The sequence below is a fragment of the Mandrillus leucophaeus genome, unplaced genomic scaffold (assembly GCF_000951045.1).
Source record: "Mandrillus leucophaeus isolate KB7577 unplaced genomic scaffold, Mleu.le_1.0 Scaffold226, whole genome shotgun sequence".
NCBI lineage: Eukaryota > Metazoa > Chordata > Mammalia > Primates > Cercopithecidae > Mandrillus > Mandrillus leucophaeus.
This window is the reverse complement of record NW_012102321.1, coordinates 224,822-244,103: the sequence shown is the minus strand read 5'-3', so window position 1 is coordinate 244,103 and position 19,282 is coordinate 224,822. Positions and strand designations below refer to the sequence as shown.

The 19,282-nt window shown below is 45.7% G+C and overlaps 1 protein-coding gene across 1 annotated transcript; it reads left to right on the top strand.

Annotated features, from left to right (window-relative positions):
* The first annotated feature begins 1,086 nt into the window (after positions 1-1,086).
* SERPINC1 (serpin peptidase inhibitor, clade C (antithrombin), member 1) lies at positions 1,087-17,343 on the top strand. Its single transcript, XM_011981413.1, has 7 exons — positions 1,087-1,238; positions 3,552-3,918; positions 6,450-6,665; positions 7,556-7,693; positions 11,256-11,646; positions 13,684-13,748; positions 17,089-17,343. Exons 1-7 carry the CDS (start codon positions 1,198-1,200, stop codon positions 17,263-17,265), a joined length of 1,395 nt encoding a protein of 464 aa, XP_011836803.1. The 5' UTR covers positions 1,087-1,197; the 3' UTR covers positions 17,266-17,343.
* Positions 17,344-19,282: the final 1,939 nt, after the last annotated feature.

Sequence of the window (19,282 nt, the reverse complement as noted above, 5' to 3'; positions counted from 1 at the left end):
AATCTAGGGTGACAGATGAGCCTCTGGGCATTCTGGGGCCCTTTGGGACAGTTCTCGGCAACTGTTCACACAGCACATGGAGGGCTTCAACCGATCCAGGGTCTGAATCAGCCAAGAACTTAGACACAGCTTCAGCCCAGGAGAGATGTCCTCTCTCATGAACGAAGAGCTCTCTAAAATGCCTATGACTGCAACAACAACAAGGAGTCCTTGATCACACAGCAGGAGGCACACGCGCCCTGTGAACTCGGTGGCTGCAATCCTTGTGATGGTGCTTTTGGCTATTTCAGAAGAGGGAAATGTAAACAAACCTGCCCTTTATCTCCGTTAGTTTGAATTTACCCAATCTCCCTCATAACAATACACATAAATATAATTTAGTTTGTTTTTACTTCAGCAGTTGTATGTGGGTTTTTTACCTGCCCCACATTCTGTTTCCTGATCCCCCAATAGAGTTTTGCTAAGTATTTCTCAGCTGCTCACACCCCTTAGAAACACACTTGGCATGCACCCCGAGGCCCTACTCTTCTGTCCCTGTCCCACCACTTCAGGGCTGCTGGGGAATGGATCTCTCTGTGGGCCACAGGTATAACCACTGTATTTTCCTTGTCTGCACCAGGGACACCTTGGCGCTCAGATGCCTGAAGGTAGCAGCTTGTCCCTCTTCGCCTCCTCTAATTAGATATTTCTTTCTCTCTCTCTCTCTCTCTCTTTCTCTGTCCATAAAGAAAACTATGAGAGAGGGAATTACAGGTAGAGGGCTAGAAGTTTTTGGACATTAGCTATTTCTATCTTCTGATATGGTTAACCAGAAAGAAAAAATCCTGCAGACAAATTTCTCCTCAGTCAGGTATTTCCTAACCAAATTTGAGGGCATGAACATGCTCTCCTTTTCCTTTTCCATAAAGCTGAGGAGGAGAGTGAGGGAGTGTGGGCAAGAGAGGTGGCTCAGGCTTTCCCTGGGCCTGACTGAACTTTGAAACTTCTCTACTAATTAAACAACACTGGGCTCTACACTTTGCTTAACCCTGGGAACTGGTCATCAGCCTTTGACCTCAGTTCCCCCTCCTGACCAGCTCCCTGATGCACCCTGGCCTCTGGAACCTCTGTGAGATTTAGAGGAAAGAACCAGTTTTCAGGCAGATTGCCTCAGACCAACAATCTCCACTTGCCCAGCCCTGTGGAAGATTAGCGACCATGTATTCCAATGTGATAGGAACCGTAGCCTCTGGAAAAAGGTAAGAGGGGTGAGCTTTCCCCTTGGCTGCCCTCACTGGGTTTTCCGACCTCCAAAGGACTCACAGGAATGACCTCTAACACCTTTGAGAAGACCAGGCCCTCTCCCTGGTAGTTACAGTCAAAGACCTGTTTGGAAGACGTCATTTCAAGCGCCCTCCCTCCCACCCCCCTCTTGGGGTAAGGCCTTTCCTAAGCCACACCTTGGGTCTCTAGCCTAAGAAACAAGAGGGATGTCATCCCTGGTGTAAAGATGCTGTGCAGGACGCCAGCACTCACAGAATCCAGGGAATGCTCCAAGGGGAATCCCCAGGGCCTGCCGTAAGAGAGCAAATCTGGGAAGAGAGCAAATGTTACCCACGAGGACCTCCTCACTCCCTTTTGGTCCTTCTTCCACTCAGATCCACTCCACTCTGCCCCCACCCAAGATCCCAGTGACCTTTGACTAAAGGGCCGAAACTGCTTCCTTTTCTCACAGTGAGAGCTGTCCCTCCCTCAATACCACACACACTCCCTTCTTCATCTGAGTTGTCACAGGAGGCTAGAAATGGGGTGGTGGCACAACTGTCTTGGTTTTAATTTGTGCTTCATAGCCCTCCCAGGGTCCGCTCAGCCTCGAATTGCATTTCCAAATGTCGCTGAAGGACAGAGTGGGCAACCGAAGGCAGTGGAGATGGGAAGATGAATGGCAGGGTCCTCTCCTCTCTCTCTCTCTCTGCTACTTCAGCCTGCCTTCCACATCTCCCTTGGTGCCTCTGCTTCTTTCCCGCTTTGCACCTCTGTTCTTGAAAGGGCTGCAGAACTGGACTGAGACCATGTAAGAAGGCAAGTACCCCTCAGCTGCCCCAGCTTCCAGCCAGTCCCACGCTTGCCCAGCAGACCACATCTGTGAATCTGCACTGGGCGCCTCTCTTTCTCTCCCAGGAGAAGATGGGAAGATCCAGTACCCACAGACGGACTCCCTTCTGTACACCCAGGGACCCTAAACCAGTTGGAGGCAGCCCACCCTTGTCTTATCTACAAAAAATATGACAAGAGACTTTATCTCTTGATTTGCTTCATCCAGTGTCCCAACTACCTCATTTTTTAAAAATGTGAAATTAACTTAGTTTACCTTCATTGAATCCATGTTGGAGACTATTAAAACTTCCAGGCAATAAAAAAGGATGAGAGCCTGAACTAAAGCAGTGGCAGTAACTGGTGAAAGAGTGAAAAAACAGAGCTGATTGACTTTGGGGTTTGACTAAATGAGGAGGAGAGAGAGAGGAATCCAGGGTGATTCTCGGCTTTCTGTACTGAATTCACTGAGCCCATTCACTGAGCTGGAGGACACGAGGAGCAGGCACCTCGGGGAGAATTAATTACCAGGTCACTTTGTCCCTGTTTCCCTAAAGAACTTATAGGAGTTTCTGGTGGAATTGTCCAGCAAATAGTCAGTCTGGAGCTCAGTGGAAGGGTTAGGGCTGGAGCTAGATATGTGGGAATCTTCAGCACACAGATGTTGCCATTGTTTTGTTGTTGCTGCTGTTGTTGTTTTGAGACAGAGTCTCACTTTGCCCACCAGGTTGGAGTGCAGTGGTGCAATCTCAGCTCACTGCAACCTTCACCTCCTGGGTTCAAGCAATTCTCCTGCCTCAGTCTCCCCAGTAGCTTGGGACTACAGGTGTGCACCACCACACCCAGCTAAGTTTTGTATTTTTAGTAGAGATGGGGTTTCACCATGTTGTTCAGGCTGATCTTGAACACCTAACCTCAAGTGATCTGCCTGCCTCAGCCTCCCAAAGTGCTGGGATTACAGGCGTGAGCCACCGTGCCTGGCCAGATATTGCCTTTGCTCCATCCGTTTCTTCTTTCCTCTCTTGTGTTGCTGAAATCTCTCTGTTGCATCTATCAGAGCCCTTCCCCAAACAGTTTCTGTAGGTGGCACCCCCTACCGCCCTGACTCTTCACTGGGCACTAAAGTTCCCAGCCAATATTTTAGGCACGTGTGTTCCATGTCACAAACAGGAAGCTTCGCATTCTTTTTCTCCCAGCATGGGGAAATTGAGCACATAATAATACTTCAAATAACTGTCAGTTGATTCTAATTCCAACATGACCATGTCCAGGCAACTGAACTATCCCCTGGCAAGAAGTCTAGGACTGAACCTGTTCTAGGTTCAGTCTGGGCCCTTGTACTTAGTTCAAAGACTTTAGCCCTTCTCTTGGCCACACCAGGTGGGCTGGAATCCTCTGCTTTACTGAGGCAACCCTGTGGTGGGCAGTGGGGCTAGGGGTTGCAGCCTAGCTTAACTCGGCATTTTGCCCCCTTGCAGGAAGGTTTATCTTCTGTCCTTGCTGCTCATTGGCCTCTGGGACTGTATGACCTGTCACGGGAGCCCTGTGGACATCTGCACAGCCAAGCCGCGGGACATTCCCATGAATCCCATGTGCATTTACCGCTCCCCGGAGAAGAAGGCAACTGAGGATGAGGGCTCAGAACAGAAGATCCCCGAGGCCACCAACCGGCGCGTCTGGGAACTGTCCAAGGCCAATTCCCGCTTTGCTACCACTTTCTATCAGCACCTGGCAGATTCCAAGAACGACAAGGATAACATTTTCCTGTCACCCCTGAGTGTCTCCACGGCTTTTGCTATGACCAAGCTGGGTGCCTGTAATGACACCCTCAAGCAACTGATGGAGGTACGACCCAAAGGTCTTCTGCCCAGCCATCTTGCTAGGAGCACCTTTGGGGCTTGCATAGGTCCAAGTCCAGTGACTTCTTAACCAACACTGCAGGCCACTAAGGGCGCTCTTTATGCATTACGATTCCCTTTGAGTCACTACTTCATGTGTTATAATTCCCTTTGAAAACCATTTTTTAAAAAATTAGCCAAGGAATTACCACCTGGATATCTGCTTTTTAAATCCTGGTTTCCTCTTTTGAGCGACCTTACAATGGGGGAGGGCTTCTATCTCTTTCAACTTCTCTCTTTAGTAATTTTTTCATCTCTATGTTTACTCATTAATTTGATCATTTATTTATTCATTCATTTAGCACTTCCTCTGTGCTGGGCAATGTGTTGTGCCAGTCCCTCTTCTGGCAGAAGAAGGGGAGCTTTACCATCTGGTGACATCAGGCATATGGGCTTTTGTGGAAAAAAATTCTAGGATATTATTATGAGTATTATTATTTTTTTGAGATGGAGTCTCACTCTGTTGCCCAGGCTGGAGTGCAGTGGTGCAGTCTCGACTTACTGCAACCTCCGCCTCCCAGGTTCAAGCAATTCTCCCACCTCAGCCTCCTGAGTAGCTGGGATTACAGGCATGTGCCACCACGCCCAGCTAATTTTTGTATTTTTAGTAGAGATGGGATTTCACCATGTTGGCCAGGCTGGTCTCAAACTCTTTTTTTTTTTTTTTTTTTTTTTTGAGATGGAGTCTCGCTTTGTCACCCAGGCTGGGGTGCAGTGGCGCAATCTCGGCTCACTACAGCCTCCACCTCCCGGATTCAAGCAATTCTCTGCCTTAGCCTCCTGAGTAGCTGGGATTATAGGCGCCCGGCACCATTTGCATTTTTAGTAGAGACAGGGTTTCACCATGTTGGCCAGGCCGGCCTTGAACTCCTGACCTCGTGATTCATCCGCCTCGGCCTCCCAAAGTGCTGAGATTATGGGCATGAGCCACTGCGCCCGGCCTCAAACTCTTGACTTCAAGTGCTTTGGCCTCCCAAAGTGCTGGGGTTACAGGTGGGAGCCACCACACCCAGCCTAGGATGGTATATTGAGACCAGGGGCTCAGGAAAGCCAAGAGAAGCCTCAAGGACGTGAGAGTGTTTTCTGGCTCTGGGAAGTATGGATCATTTCAGCTCGGTGACTTAGTTCCCACCCCCTTTCCCCCACTGCCTTTTCTGGGAGGGAAGTAGGGCATGATAAGATGAAGCGTCATGGACTGATTGATCACTATTGGCCTCTGGGGCTATGATAAGTCATGGATGGAAACCCTAGATCTTTAATCTGTCCTTGGCTTGGCTGCCTGACAGTCTTTCTTCAGGTTGGATCACACTTTGGAAGCAGAGTTCATCAATAGGGAGGCATGAGTCCCTTCAAGATGGTATATGGTGCTTATTTGGACCTTGGACACTAAAGTCTGTGGGTCTTAGAAGGGTTCCTTCTATTCTAGTGGTCAGTTTCCATGGAACTTCATCACCTTTGCTCAGGGCTCTGGGATGAGTTAACCCAAGTCTTCACTCTCCGAAAGAAACTGTAGTTTTAAAAACCCTTAGGACACTTAGTACTGCCTTCTCTGGGCCCTTCAGTCATTTTTGTATACATTGGTACTGGTCTCAAAGCCCTTCCATATCCCTCATGTCTCTGTCCCCAAGTAAGATCTTAAATGTAACCCTTCCTACAAGAAGAACAGAACACTGCTTCCAAACCACGCATATTCCTTGGGTCCTCCCCTCTACACAAACGCCATGTGTTCGAAAGCAGGGTGAGACTGAATCTCTCTGGAGAAAAGAGAAATTCAGCACCAAGCTTTTGATCAAAAGTATAATACTCCCCCCCAAAAAGTGCCTGTTGGAACAAAATCAGGAAAACCAAAGGCAGAGAACAGATAAAACCAAAAGGCCTTTTGTAGCCTGAGGAGAGAGCACGGGAAGGGCAGGAGGGGAACAGCCTCACCCATTTGCCTTGGGGATGGTGAAGGTGGACACTGGGGGATTCCATCTTCAAAGCATGGATGACTTCTAAGTCGTTTTCAACCCTGAGACTCTTGGATTCTGGGCCTGTTTAATCCCTTGCTGATAGATTCACTCTTCCTTTTTCACCCCTACCACCAGTATCCCAGAGCCTCCAGGAGCAGCTGGCCCCAAGAGATGCCACAAAAGTGTTTGCTACAAGAAAGGACACTGTCCTGATTCTCTTCTTTGTCCAGAATCACCAAGAGGACTTTTCCCATTCCAGCAAGAAAACATCTGTGTGTTGATCTAGAGCCCTTTAGAGACTTTAGGTGGTGACCTAGTCTCTCTTTTTCCCTTTATCCTTCCTACCCTTCATTCTTCTTTTATCCCTTTATTCATCAGAACACAAGAGTTGAGCATTTATGCTGTCCCAGGTGAAGGAGTTCACAACTGAGGTGGCTATTAGTCAGAGACTGACCAGTCTATGCTCAACACCCATGTTAGCCAGGCTGCCCACAAAACCCACCACCATTTTTTTTGACTTCTGTAGGTATTTAAGTTTGACACCATATCTGAGAAAACATCTGATCAGATCCACTTCTTCTTTGCCAAACTGAACTGCCGACTCTATCGAAAAGCCAACAAATCCTCCAAGTTAGTATCAGCCAATCGCCTTTTTGGAGACAAATCCCTTACCTTCAATGAGACCTACCAGGACATCAGTGAGTTGGTATATGGAGCCAAGCTCCAGCCCCTGGACTTCAAGGTGAGTTGCAGATGTTACCCCTGACCTCCGAGTTCTTCCTCTCCACTCAGAGATTGAGGAGGGGGAGAAACAGCATCCAAATTCACACTGCTTTGCTGCTGAAGACTGTCAGAGGGCTGGCTACAAGTCAGCACCCCGGGAATAGTTATTCTTACTGGAAACCTGAGAAATCAATGGTATCCATGCTTAGATTGTAGTGACTGCCCAGGAAAACGTGAATAAATAATCAATTCTTCATTCTATCCACCAACTTCAAATATATACCAAAGGGTGTTTTGAAGGTGCCAGTCCTACAAGATATCTTACTTAATTTGAACAGTTATCACGATCAAATAAAGTTGGTACATGATGCATGTCATATTCTCCTTTTGGAGATTCATGAAGAACATGGGCCTGTGAAGTTTCAGAGAAACTCCGCAACAAAGAAATCTGTTGGCGTTATTCAATCAGCATTCCTCAAATGTATTTGACTGCATGGCCATTTCTCTCCTCCATATAACTTGCCAACCCCATATAACCTGCAATCATTCATTGCTTTCCCTGAAACATGCCTTGGAAACCCTACTTTTGTGAGTTCAGGTTTTCCAAAGTCAGAGAAAATAATATTTTATCTTATTTTTCCCAGACTGTTTTCATCTTCCTTCTTTTCCTTGATTTCTTCCGATTTCTTTTTGTTCTTTTTCTTCTGATAATATTTATTAACTACAGGAAAGATTCATGGAACTACATTAGATATGTGAGGTTTCCCCAATTTGGATTAGAGCGATGGCTTCTTAATCAAATGGTGGGAAAGGGCAGAGGGATGGTGAGAAAAATAAAACGCGGCCTGGGAAAATGGGGAAGCCAATCGAATAGCACAGGTGAGTAGGTTTATTTCCTGTTCTCCTCAGGAAAATGCAGAGCAATCCAGAGCAGCCATCAACAAATGGGTGTCCAATAAGACCGAAGGCCGAATCACCGATGTCATTCCCCCGGAAGCCATCAACGAGCTCACTGTTCTGGTGCTGGTTAACACCATTTACTTCAAGGTACTCAGAATGACCCTGGGGAGAGACCCCGGGGACCTCCTCTTGTTCTTCAGCTTACCCCCCCCCCCCTTTTTTTTTTTTTGAAACACGCATCTCAGCTCACTGCAAGCTCCGCCTCCTGGGTTCCCGCCATTCTTCTGCCTCAGCCTCCGGAGTAGCTAAGACTACAGGCGCCCGCCACCTCGCTCGGCTAGTTTTTTGTATTTTTAGTAGAGAGGGTGTTTCACCGTGTCAGCCAGGATGGTCTCGATCTTCTGACCTTGTGATCCGCCCGCCTCGGCCTCCCAAAGTGCTGGGATTACAGGCTTGAGCCACCGCGCCTGCCCCTGCTCCCGCCTTTTTTTTTTTTTTTTTTTTTTTAAAACGGTGAGACCGAAGCCCTGAGAGGGCAAATGGACTGCCTGAAGCTACACAGGTCAGCAGGGCAGGTCAGTCTAAATGGGTAAAAAAAGCCTAAGGACTACATGAACAGATTCCGACAGTAGAAGGCAGAGAGCTGAACCAACTTCTCCAAAGCGCCTGCTTCTGCCTCCTTGTCCCTGCCTTATTTCCTCCTCGCCTCCATTTATTTTATTTTATTTTATTTTATTTTATTTTATTTTATTTTATTTTATTTTATTTATTGTTTAAATACGGAATCCCACTCTGTCACCCAGGCTGGAGTGCACGGGCACAATCACAGCGCACTGCAGCCTTGACCTTCCAGTGATCCCAGCCATCCCAACGATCCTCCCACCTTGGCCTACCGACAGGTGCATGCCATCATAGGAGGTGAAGTTTTTTATTTTTTATTTTTGCCACAGCCCAGGCTGGTTTTGAACTCGTGGGCTCAAGCAATCCTTCTGCCGTAGCCTCCCAAAGTGCTGGGATTACAGGCATGAACCACCACATGCGGCCAGCTCACCCTCTTTAACACTACTGGGCATGTGTAGGTAGATCCTTTCTGAGAAATGGTCCATGCATAGTCTGGGCAGACATAAACATTTGCTGAGAGCCCAGAACCGTTTGAACCATGGCTGCTGGGCTACCGTCCAGGGAGGTGTGGTAGTGTCCCCAGGCTGATGGCAGAGTGGGCATGCAAACAAACCCATCATGTCCCACTGCAAGGTGTGCACAGTGACAAACTCTCATATATATGTGATTCTGCTGTCCAGTTAACTCCATTTTGAAAACTGGAATGAAATGACAGAGTCAATGTGTTCACAATCTTCAGCCCTGCAATTTTTTTCCCATCACCTGGAGCAGCTTCTACAATGAGTCAAAGTTCCCTTTGCCTAAATTTTAGTTTTTAAAATTTATTTTTATATATTTTATCTTTTGTTTTTTGTTTTGAGACAGAGTCTCGCTCTTGTCGCTCAGGCTGGAGTGCAATGGTGCAATCGGCTCACTGCAACCTCCGCCTCCCAGGTTCAAGCAATTCTCCTGCCTCAGCCACCCAAGTAGCTGGGATTATAGGCGCACACCACCATGCCCAGCTAATTTTTGTATTTTTAGTAGAGATGGGGTTTCACCATGTTGGCCAGGCTGGTCTCGAACTTCTGACCTCAGATGATCAGCTTGCCTCGGCCTCCCAAAGTGCTGGGATTACAGGTGTGAACCACTATGCCTGGCCTATTTTATCTTTTTAAAAAATGTTTTCTTTCTTGTAAAATCCAGTTTTAGCTTAAATCTTCTGAGCTTCTAGGTGACAGGCTCACCTCAGACTTAGGGGAGGTGCTATTATTTACCGATGCAGAAGGCCTTGTTTTCCTCAGAGTAGTGTTCTGAAGACTGTGTCAACTTGATTACATTTGGGAAGGAAAAGGAAGAGGGCAGTGGGAATAAGCAGACCGCTGACACTCAGGAGACCACCAGTTTAAGGCGGGTAGAATTGTGGCATATTTTGCCCATCCTGGGATGTGCCTCCCGGTACATTCTTCCCTCCCACAGGGCCCAGGGGACTAGCCAGTCGCTGCTGCTGTCAGTCGCTCTGTCTCTTACGGTTTCCCCCTCTCCAAGGACAGAGCAGACTGTATTTCCACCACATGAATTTGCCCTTTACAGTTTGCAGAACAATTTGACATTTATTAGCCCTCTTGATTCTCACATCACAAATGAAACCTGGGCCACTCGGACAGATTACTTAATTTTAAATACTGACTCTTCCATTTCTGACCATGTGAACTTGGGTGAGTTACCCGAGATCTTTCTATGCTCCAATTTCTGCATCTATAATGTGGTAATAATGATACATCTACCACATAGGGATACTGAGGTAGCTACTGCATGTAAATAAGGTATAAGTTAATATGTGCAAAATGCTTAGAAAAGTGCCTGGCATGCAGTAAGCATATTCTATAAATATTAGCTATCACCAGCTCTTAGTTTTACAGATAAGAAACCACTACTCAGAAGAGTTAAATGGGCCAGGCACGATGACTCACACTTGTGATCCCAGCACTTTGGGAAACTGAGGCAGGAGGATCACTCAAGCACAGAAGCTCAAGATCAGCGTGGGCAGCACAGGGAGATCCCGTCTTTACAAAAACTAAAAATGTTAGCTGGGCATGGTGACACACACCTGTAGTCCTAGCCACCTGGGAGGCTGAGGTGGAAGCATAGCTTGAGCCTGGGAGGCTGAGGCTGCAGTGAGCCATGAGCTTGCCATTGCATCACTCCAACATGGGGCACAGATTGAGACCCTGTCCCCTGACCCAAAAAAGAAGAGTTAAATGGCTTGTCCCCAAATTACAGAGCTAGAAAGTGATAAAGAATGGTAATGTTCAAAAGTGTGTCTTCTATCTCAGGGTCCCTCCCAGTTTGAAGAGGAAGTCAGTCAGGGCTCATCCTCTGTTATCTGTGTCTGTGTCTGGCAGAGCCCAGGACTTTGGAGGTTGGCCCTTAGAAAAGAGGTTGGTGGGGCCAGGCGCAGTGGTTCAGGCCTGTAATCCCAGCACTTTGGGGGTGCCAAGGAGGGTGGATCACCTGAGGTCAGGAGTTCGAGACCAGTCTGACCAACATGGCGAAATCCTATTTCTACTAAAGATACAAAAAGTTAGCCAGGTGTGGTGGCAGGTGCCTGTAATCCCAGCAGCTTGGGAGGCTGAGGCAGGAGAATTGCTTGAACCCTGAGGCGGAGGTTGCAGTGAGCCGAGATTGTGCCATTGCACTCCAGCCTGGGTGACTAGAGCAAAACTCCGTCTCAAAAAAAAAAAAAAAAAAAAAAAGAAAAGAAAAGAGGTTGGCGGAAGGCAGACAGCACAAGGCAATTAGATTTAAACTCAAGAAGAGACTTGCAGAGAGGACTGTAGATTTTTCTTGGTTTTGGTTTTATTTTTCTGATTATAAAAGCAAATACTCACTGCTGAAAATCTGGGGAAATACAGAAAAGTACACAGAGAAAAACCTACTCATAATTCCATCATTCTGACACAGTCATTATTAACCTTTTTGTGCATATTCCTTATATATTAATGTAACACTTACAATATATATTAATGTAACACTATAATATGAATATGTCTTGTGTCAATAAATATCCTCCTATGAAGGTTTTTGTTCTCACTTTGTGATCCTCTTCCAGGGCCTGTGGAAGTCAAAGTTTAGCCCTGAGAACACAAGGATGGAACCGTTCTACAAGGCTGATGGAGAGTCGTGTTCAGCGTCTATGATGTACCAGGAAGGCAAGTTCCGTTATCGGCGCGTGGCTGAAGGCACCCAGGTGCTTGAGTTGCCCTTCAAGGGTGATGACATCACCATGGTGCTCGTCCTGCCCAAGCCTGAGAAGAGCCTGACCAAGGTGGAGCAGGAACTCACCCCAGAGGTGCTGCAGGAGTGGCTGGATGAGTTGGAGGAGATGATGCTGGTGGTCCACATGCCCCGCTTCCGCATTGAGGACGGCTTCAGTTTGAAGGAGCAGCTGCAAGACATGGGCCTGGTCGATCTGTTCAGCCCTGAAAAGTCCAAACTCCCAGGTTTGTCTAGGAAGGAGTTTCCTCCCTGCTCTACCCACAAGGTAGTCTGACCGAAAGTGGAAGAGTTGGAGAAAGAATAGAAAGGAGCAACAAGTCAGGACTCCTGGATTCTGATCCTAGTTTCTACTGCTCACTTGTGGACATCTCTTTTCCTTTTGAGGCCTCCGTTTCCTCTTCTGTAAAAGGGAAGTTTGTTCTTGGATCTCCATGGGCCCAGCCATCACTGGTGCCCTGTGAGTCTGTATCAGGTACAGGAGACAGGACCAGGTGGAGAGGAATTTAAAAGGGCATTGGAATTCAGAGCAAAGACACAGATATTAAGAGCTAGGGAAATTTGGTTCCCATTACACAGGCCTCACTGACGTTTATTATTATTATTATTATTATTATTATTATTATTATTATTATTATTATTTGAGACAGAGTCTCACTCTGTTGCCCAGGCTGGAGTGCAGCAGTGTGATCTCGGCTCACTACAACCTCTGCCTCCCGGGTTCAAGCAATTCTCATGCCTCAGCCTTCTGAGTAGCTGGGATTACAGGCGTGTGCCACCACGCCTGGCTAATTTCTGTGTTCTTAGTAGAGACGGGGTTTTACCATGTTGGCCAGGATGGTCTTGAACTCTTGACCTTGTGATCCACCTGCCTCGGCTTCCCAAAGTGCTGCGATTACAGGCATTAGCCATGGCGCCCGGCGCATTAAAGTATCTTTTAAAGAAGTTGGCTGGCCATGGTGGCTCACACCTGTAATCCCAGCACTTTGGGAGGCCGAGGTGGGAGGATCATCTAAGCCCACGAGTTTGAGACCAGCCTGGCCAACATAGTGAGGATGGGCTCTACAAAAAGTAAAAAAAATTATCCAGGCACGGTGGTGCACACCTGCAGTCCTAGCTTCTTGGGAGGTGGAGCTGGGAGGATTGCCTGAGCCTGGGAGGTCAACGCTGTAGTGTACTGTGATCACACCACTGCTTTCCAGCCTGAGCAACAGAGTGAGGCCCTATCGCTAAATAAATAAATAATATAATATAATAAGCTTCTGATGTTAAGTAATTAGATTTATCTTTTTTTTTTTTTTTGAGATGAAGCCTCACTCTTGTCCCCCAGGCTGGAGTGCAGTGGTATAATCTCAGCTCACTGCAACCTCCGCCTCCTGGGTTCAAGTGATTCTCCTGCCTCAGCCTCCCAAGGAGCTGGGATTACAGGCGCCTGCCACCATGCCAGGCTAATTTTTGTATTTTCAGTAGAGACAGGGTTTCACCATGTTGGCCAGGCTGGTCTTGAACTCCTAACCTCAGGTGATCTACCCGCCTTGGCCTCCCAAAGTGCTAGGATTACAGCTGTGAGCCACTGTGCTACTGGGCTCTCTCTAAGCTAGTTTAGAAAACTAAAAATGTTGCCAGACTGGAAAGAAAGATGTTCCTTCTGGATGGAGTGAGTTTTTTTCTGTAAGAACAGAGTCTTGCCCTTTCTCTCTCCCACAAAGAGCTGAAGCCTGAGAATGAATTATCAGGAGCCACGCTGAACAAGCCCAAAGTAGTTTATTATTATTATTATTATTATTATTGTTTTTTGAGATGGAGTTTTGCTCTTGTTGTCCAGGCTGGAGTGCAGTGGCGTGATCTTGGCACATTGCAACCTCCGCCTCCCAAATTCAAGCGATTCTCCTGCCTCAGTGTCCCAAGTAGCTGGGATTACAGGCGTGTGCCACCACACCTGGCTAATTTTTGTATTTTCATGGTAGAGACAGGGTTTCATCATATTAGTCAGAGTGTCTCAAACTCCTGACTGCAGGTGATCTGTACGCCTGGGCCTCCCAAAGTGCTGGGATTACAGGTGTGAGCCACTGCACCTGGCCCCCAAAGTACTTTATTATTTTTAACACATATTCATTGTGAGAATATGATTAGGTGAAGATTTAGGATTTCTTCTTATGTTTCAAAAAGCCCCAAAGGATCTCTTAATTCAAACTGAATTCCCATCTGTGAGTTGAAGCCAACTTTCTCCCATCTCACAAAGCCTTCTCCGGTCTTCCTTCCAGGTATTGTTGCAGAAGGCCGGGATGACCTCTATGTCTCAGATGCATTCCATAAGGCATTTCTTGAGGTGAGTACACCTCCCGACTCTCTCTTCCTATGCTACTTTTCTGCCACTTTATTATTCAGTATTTCATGTGATTTCTAACTCTGGAGTTCTTGCTCCACGAGCTCTTAGGGTACAGACAGGAGATGCATGAACAACAGAACACACATGTGGAAAAGGCCTGTTTCCAGCGTTAAGGCCTGCTATAATACAGCCCTCCCCGAAACCCTCATGGTGTGATTGTTCTGCCTTCCCTCCCACTACCTCTTCTGCAGCAGGTCAAGCGGGAACACAAATATTTAGGAGGGTGATATAGGAAAAGAAGCCAGCAAAGCCCATCAAGAAGGAATTTACAGGATGGGGGTCGCAGAAACCCAGGGAGAAGGTTTTTTTTTTGTTTTTGTTTTTGTTTTTTTTGAGACGGAGCTTCGTTCGCTCTTTGCCCAGGCTAGAGTGCAATGGCGCGAGAGCTCACTGCAACTTCTGCCTCCTGGTTCAAGCGATTCTCCTGCCTCAGCCTCCTGAGTAGCTGGGATGACAGGCATGCACCACCATGCCTGGCTAATTTTTGTATTTTTAGTATAGACAGGGTTTCTCCATGTTGGTCAGGCAGGTCTTGAACTCCCACCCTCAGGTGATCCACCTCCTTGGCACCCCCAAAGTGCTGGGATTACAAGCATGAACCACTGCACCCAGCCAACCCAGGGAGAAGTTTTAAGAAAATGGATAGGATCTAGTAAGAAGACTCCAGGGCTGGGCATGGTGGTTCACACCTGTAACCCCAGTACCTTGGGAGGGTGAGATGGAAGGATCACTTGAGCCCAGGAATTCGCAACCAGTCTGGGTAACATAGTGAGACCTTGTCTCTACCAAAAAGTCTTAAAAAAAATAAAAAGTTTGGAGACTGCCCATAGTTTACCTTTCCCTGACGACAGAATAGTGTGATCACATGCCTAATTGTAATGGATGAAGAGCAAATGGAAGGTAAGAAAGGGAAGCTGGTGAGTGTGCATCAGTGTCTTAAAGTGTGCTCCAGACAACTAGAGCACTAGACTACACTGGAGGCAATGAAAAGGTGGTTAAATAAATGTATATCCTCTCGTGAGAGATGAACAGTACACACTGGCAGGCTGAGGTCTGAGACGTCCCACAGTAAAGAAAACGGTTGAATATCACTTAACCTAGTGTTCCCCCAGCTGAGGTGTGCATGGAACCCTGTGTTAGAGTAACAGCTGTGTACAGCCTGTGGAACTTCTGGTTCTAGTTGTTCTCAAGCAAACACTAAACTATAGACCAACAGCAGCAGTCATCTGGGGAGCTTTATCTTTGGAGATTCTGGGATGGGCCCTGAGAATCCGTGTATGTACTAAACTCCTCAGGGGATTCTTACGCACAATGAGATTTGGGAACCACTGGTATAGACTATTCTTTGCGGGAGCCAGGCTGTGAGGGAAAGGAGATGGGACGATGGTAGAGAAGTTTCTAGAATTGAAGAAATAGAAAAGAATGAAGGTTGTAGTCAAAGAGAAAGGTTTCGGAGGATGGTGCTAGTAAATATAGAGCCAGGGATCAAGCTCAGTAGGAAATGCCTGGTTCAGAGGAAAGTGGAATTTTAACGGGAATGAGGAAATGTGATAACTTGAAAGAACACAAGGTTATAGTCTGAGAAAAGGATGCTATTAATGTAATTTCAAAGGTAGAGCAGTTCTGAGATGGCAAGTCCAGGGTGTAGCCATGGACAGGTTTGCTTACGTGGTAATGCTCATTAGGTGTGACGAGATGAAAGAAATGGGAGGCTACGGTGTTGAATGGGTCTCCTACTGAGATTTTTTTTTTCTTTTTTTTCATTGAGATCGAGTTTTGCTCTGTCGCCCAGGCTGGAGTGCAGTGGCATGATCTCAGTTCACTGCAACCTCCGCCTCCTGGGTTCAATGGTCTCAAACTCCTGACCTCAAGTGATCCACCTGACTCGGCCTCCCAAAGTGCTGAGATTACAGGCATGGGCCACCGTGCCCAGCCTACTGTGCGATAATTTAATTGTCTCAAATGATAGCAGGAGTTGGGGTGGACAGAAAGGCTATGTGCAAAAATCCTCATTGTGGGCATATAATCTATAAGACAATGAATGTCAACGACCTTTAAGACAATAGCAAGAGTAGAGGTATTGAGATCAGAACAAGGGATTTTACCAGTGCTGCATTAATGGTTTTGGAAGTTAAGATGACACTGCTCACACCCTCTTTCATATGGATTTTTGGAAGAAAGAAAGGAAGACTGCAAGGGAAATTGAGTCCTCAGGGTTTTAACTCTCATTGAATATCCCCTTGTAAGGACTCCAATTAGAAGTGTCAACTCAGACCTCGAGGGGCTTGAGTTACTATTAGGAAGAAGCAGAGGTCTGGATTCATTTTATCCACCTGAGCCCAGTACACAATGATGTAGATTTTTCTGTGGTTCTCACAACAAAGCCGTTTTCTTTGAAAACCTTGGGAACCCTTAATAAACCCAACTAATTGTAGATCTGAGAAGCCATTAAAAACCAGACCTGATTTGAATAAAAGGATCCTGGTCATGCAAACACTCTAGAGTCTGCTAATAAACTTAGTCCTGGAATGAGCATGAAATAGACACTATTGGGAGAGAGAGGGTAAGGGAGGGAGGAACAAAGGAAGCGGAAGGAAGAGTGAGAGGGAAGGAGAAGACATCATTAACTAGCTCCAGAAAACCCAGGCAGCTGGTTAATCATGCGCTTTCATAAGAGCAGAAACAGAGTTCTAGTGTTATTCTGGGTCCTGAGGCAAAATTTTCTGAAGGTGTTTCCCTCTAGACCTGCTTATCAACCATATTCAAATACCACTGTTTCAGTCTGTTACTCCAAAAAAATGGCATCTCGTCCAGCCAGACAACCCACCTCTTTTCACAGGCCCTAGGTCCTGAGTGGCTCTTTGGAGTAGCTGTATCTTGGATCTTGATGCTCCAAGAGTGAAACAGTTTCAACTATGGAGTTCAGATCTTGAGCCAAAAATCTTTCAGCAGCTGGTACAAAAAAATCTGCTGTAAAACCATTTACAATGGTACCAGCCAGAAATGTGATAACCTGTGTACATTCAGATTTCTGGATTACCTTAATGGAACTCTTACACTTACTACCTAGCACAAGGCTTGGACAAACACAAGTACCTTACATTATCTGCATGAAAGAATGAGTAGAAGTAGGATTCTGGAGGGAATCCAACCTGACCCAAATGGACTTTTTACTGGAAAACAAAAGTATTTGAGAAAATGCTGTGTCTGTGGATGATTTACCTGCCAATAATGAATGGCAGAGTAAATAATGTAGTTTTATTTCCCATGTGACCTGCAGGTAAATGAAGAAGGCAGTGAAGCAGCTGCAAGTACCGCCATTGGGATTGCTGGCCGTTCGCTAAACCCCAACAGGGTGACCTTCAAGGCCAACAGGCCTTTCCTGGTTTTTATAAGAGAAGTTCCTCTGAACACTATTATCTTCATGGGCAGAGTAGCCAACCCTTGTGTGAGCTAAACTGTTCTTATTCTTTGTACCTCTTCCTATTTTGGTTTGTGAATAGAAGTAAAAATAAATACAACTACTCCCATCTTACATTATAAATGGACTCTGCATCTTAAATGAAGACAAGGAAAGGGGAAACATGCTATTGGGGCATTTGGTAAAATGATGCCTTCAAGTTGTTCTTTGCCCAGTAACCACATCTGGATCAAGAAAATGAGCGATGAAAGATGGTAGACAGCCAGAAAGGAATGGGAGAGTGAATTCTCAGGATTTCCACGACACTAAAAAATATCAATAAAAACAAATTTAAACAAATTGTTTCTATATATGGAAAAGACAGATTCAAACCTGAGTATTAAACCATTTAATTCTCAAACCACTCACATGCATAATGTTCTTTTACACAGTGTTAAAATAAAGAGGAAAATGCATTTTTATACAAACAGAATTTCAAGTATACATTAATAGACTTTTCAGATTACTAACCAAGTTGCTAAGATTTCATTCACATTGTTCTTAAAGCTGTTCAACGAGAAAGCTTTTGCTAAACTGTTTTAAATATGTTTATATAAACCCATATTTTCACTCTTTCTTTGAATCTCCCTCCCCCAACCCGAGTCTCTGCCCACCCTCCTGCCCTCCCCCCTTCCCCGACACGACAGGGGTCCTGGGGCTCTAGGAGACATGCAACCCCACCAAGAACTATTGGCTCGTCATCAGGGGAAGGACAGAATCTTACAGGAGGAGAGACTGAGAACATCTGTCAAATGAAGGGAGAACAAATCTGATACTTAGAAATGACACAAATTGGGACCATATTTTAGATCTTTGTGTTTTCACTTGATTTTTAATTTAAAAAATCTCAGCCTCCCACAAAACACCACCAAAGTTTCTGACAAATTGCTAGCTGTGAAAATGATCTTAGATAGTTTTTCCTCAGTGAAACTTCCAAAATCAGGACAGGTACTTAGAAATCTTTTTTGATTTGGTGGTTCTTTTCCCCTTTGGCATGGAGTGGGGGCCACTTAAAAGTGGATGCTATTACTTGTGTGTTTACATTAAGAAATTTGGTTAATTTCACAGGGTCTGGCAAGAGTTCTCCCTCCTTAACTCTCCTCCTGAAGTAATCTGGCTTCAGGGCCAGGAACAGCCACTCTCCTTAGGAATTAAAGTGCATTTTTTTTCAGTAAAGGAAAAGAGGGGGAGGTGGTGGTTTACACTTAAGTGATAATGATTAAAGTAGGGTTGGGTGAGAGAAAATCCTACTCCTATATATAGGTATTTATAATTAAGGTCATAATAAAAACTGATATTCTTAGGAAATAAGATGCACAAAGCCAGTCTAGCACCCTCAGTGGTGCAAGAGCACTATCCTGGTTCACTGACTTTTCCGAGGCATCTTTACTATTAATGGAGTAACTGCTTCAGATGAAAGACACAAATTTCAAACATTAGTTTTTTCAAAGGGAAAAAACAGACTGGTAGGTTCTTATAGCTAAAAATACTCTATTCCATTCCCTTTCAGGGATAACATTTTAGAAACTGATTGTCTGTTTTAATATGAATTCTCCTTGATTAGCAAGTTGTAAAAAATGTTTGATAAATTTGTTGCTTGCAAATATTATGGTAGCCTTTAAAAACTTAGGAAGAGGTGGGCGTAGTTGATCCTTGCTATCAATCAATATCAACTGAGAGGAAGTGAAATTTTCCTATCATCTCTTTATTTGATCGCTACCATCAGAATCTTATTTTCTGACTAGTTTAAATGCTTTACAATTTCTTCTTGGGTTAAAAACCCAAGAGTTTCCCATAAAGAAGTAAATGCTACATTAACAGCTATACAAAGACGTGATGGGCTCAAGATGAAAAGGGGGATTTTGTCCTGGATTCTGGCCTCTGAGTCCAGTGTGATTTGCTTTTCACAGTGACCAGTGGGAAGGCACAGTGCCAGGGACAGGTAGATGGGGACAGCTGTCACCCATCATGTAAGCACCATAGAGAACAGTTGGATAGATTTCTTTCAGACTAT

What these genes read in the sequence shown, in the direction of transcription:
- SERPINC1 (XM_011981413.1), top strand. Translation starts at nt 1,198, where the DNA reads ATGTATTCCAATGTGATAGGAACCGTAGCCTCTGGAAAAAG. An exon ending in CCCTCAAGCAACTGATGGAG is followed by an intron (nt 3,919 to 6,449) that starts GTACGACCCAAA and finishes TGACTTCTGTAG; the next exon opens with GTATTTAAGTTTGACACCAT. An exon ending in TCCAGCCCCTGGACTTCAAG is followed by an intron (nt 6,666 to 7,555) that starts GTGAGTTGCAGA and finishes TGTTCTCCTCAG; the next exon opens with GAAAATGCAGAGCAATCCAG.